This window comes from Microtus ochrogaster, chromosome 1 (genome assembly GCF_000317375.1).
Source record: "Microtus ochrogaster isolate Prairie Vole_2 chromosome 1, MicOch1.0, whole genome shotgun sequence".
NCBI classification, from domain to species: domain Eukaryota; kingdom Metazoa; phylum Chordata; class Mammalia; order Rodentia; family Cricetidae; genus Microtus; species Microtus ochrogaster.
In genome coordinates, this window is record NC_022009.1 from 81,565,188 (window position 1) to 81,565,829 (window position 642).

At 47.5% G+C, this 642-nt stretch overlaps 1 protein-coding gene across 1 annotated transcript in view; it reads left to right on the forward strand.

The window, feature by feature from the left end:
- Positions 1-642, forward strand: part of Cdhr3 (cadherin related family member 3) — a 60,990-nt gene that overhangs the window by 50,441 nt on the left and 9,907 nt on the right. Inside the window, exon 15 of the mRNA XM_013347598.2 lies at positions 171-421. Within this exon, the coding sequence (XP_013203052.1) occupies positions 171-421 (251 nt within the window). The remainder of the gene's footprint in view (positions 1-170; positions 422-642) is intronic.

The window sequence follows — 642 nt, forward strand, 5'->3', positions numbered from 1 at the left end:
GGGTTCTCTTTCCAGTCCATCCTCACTTGTAGGACATCACAGCTCCAACTCAGTTACATAAAAAATAAAGTGTGAACATTAGAGGAAATAAAACAAATGTGTTTTCTTCTTACCTTTATTTTATCTCTTTTTCTCTCTTTGACCAACTCTCTTGGGTGAAATCTCACTAGGCAACGTCAACAGCCATTTCACCCTCTCTCCCAATGCTGGCTCAAACATCACACGCCTGCTGCTGGCGTCCCCCTTCAACTATGCTGGTGGCCTCGATGAGATCTGGGACTACAGGCTGCTCATCTACATTACTGATGACAACTTGCTGTCTGGCAGGACAAAAGCCAAGGCTCTTGTCGAAACAGGGACAGTGACTCTCAGTGTTAAAGTCACTCCTCACCCGACCTCGATTGTCACCACAGTACCCAGGGTAAGGATCCGGGGACCTGTAATCTCCAGCCATAGCCTGGGCGTTTATAGCAATGGAACCCTTGACCCCAGAGTGTGGGGCATTTGTTGGGAAGGACACTTGATTGGTAGATGGAAATCTGTGTAAGAGCTTGGACATGTAGAGTTGCTGGTCTCTCACACTCGAGAGGAGCATGTCAGTGTGAGCTGTAGTAGAGCAAGCAATGACCGTTGTGGTAAAGA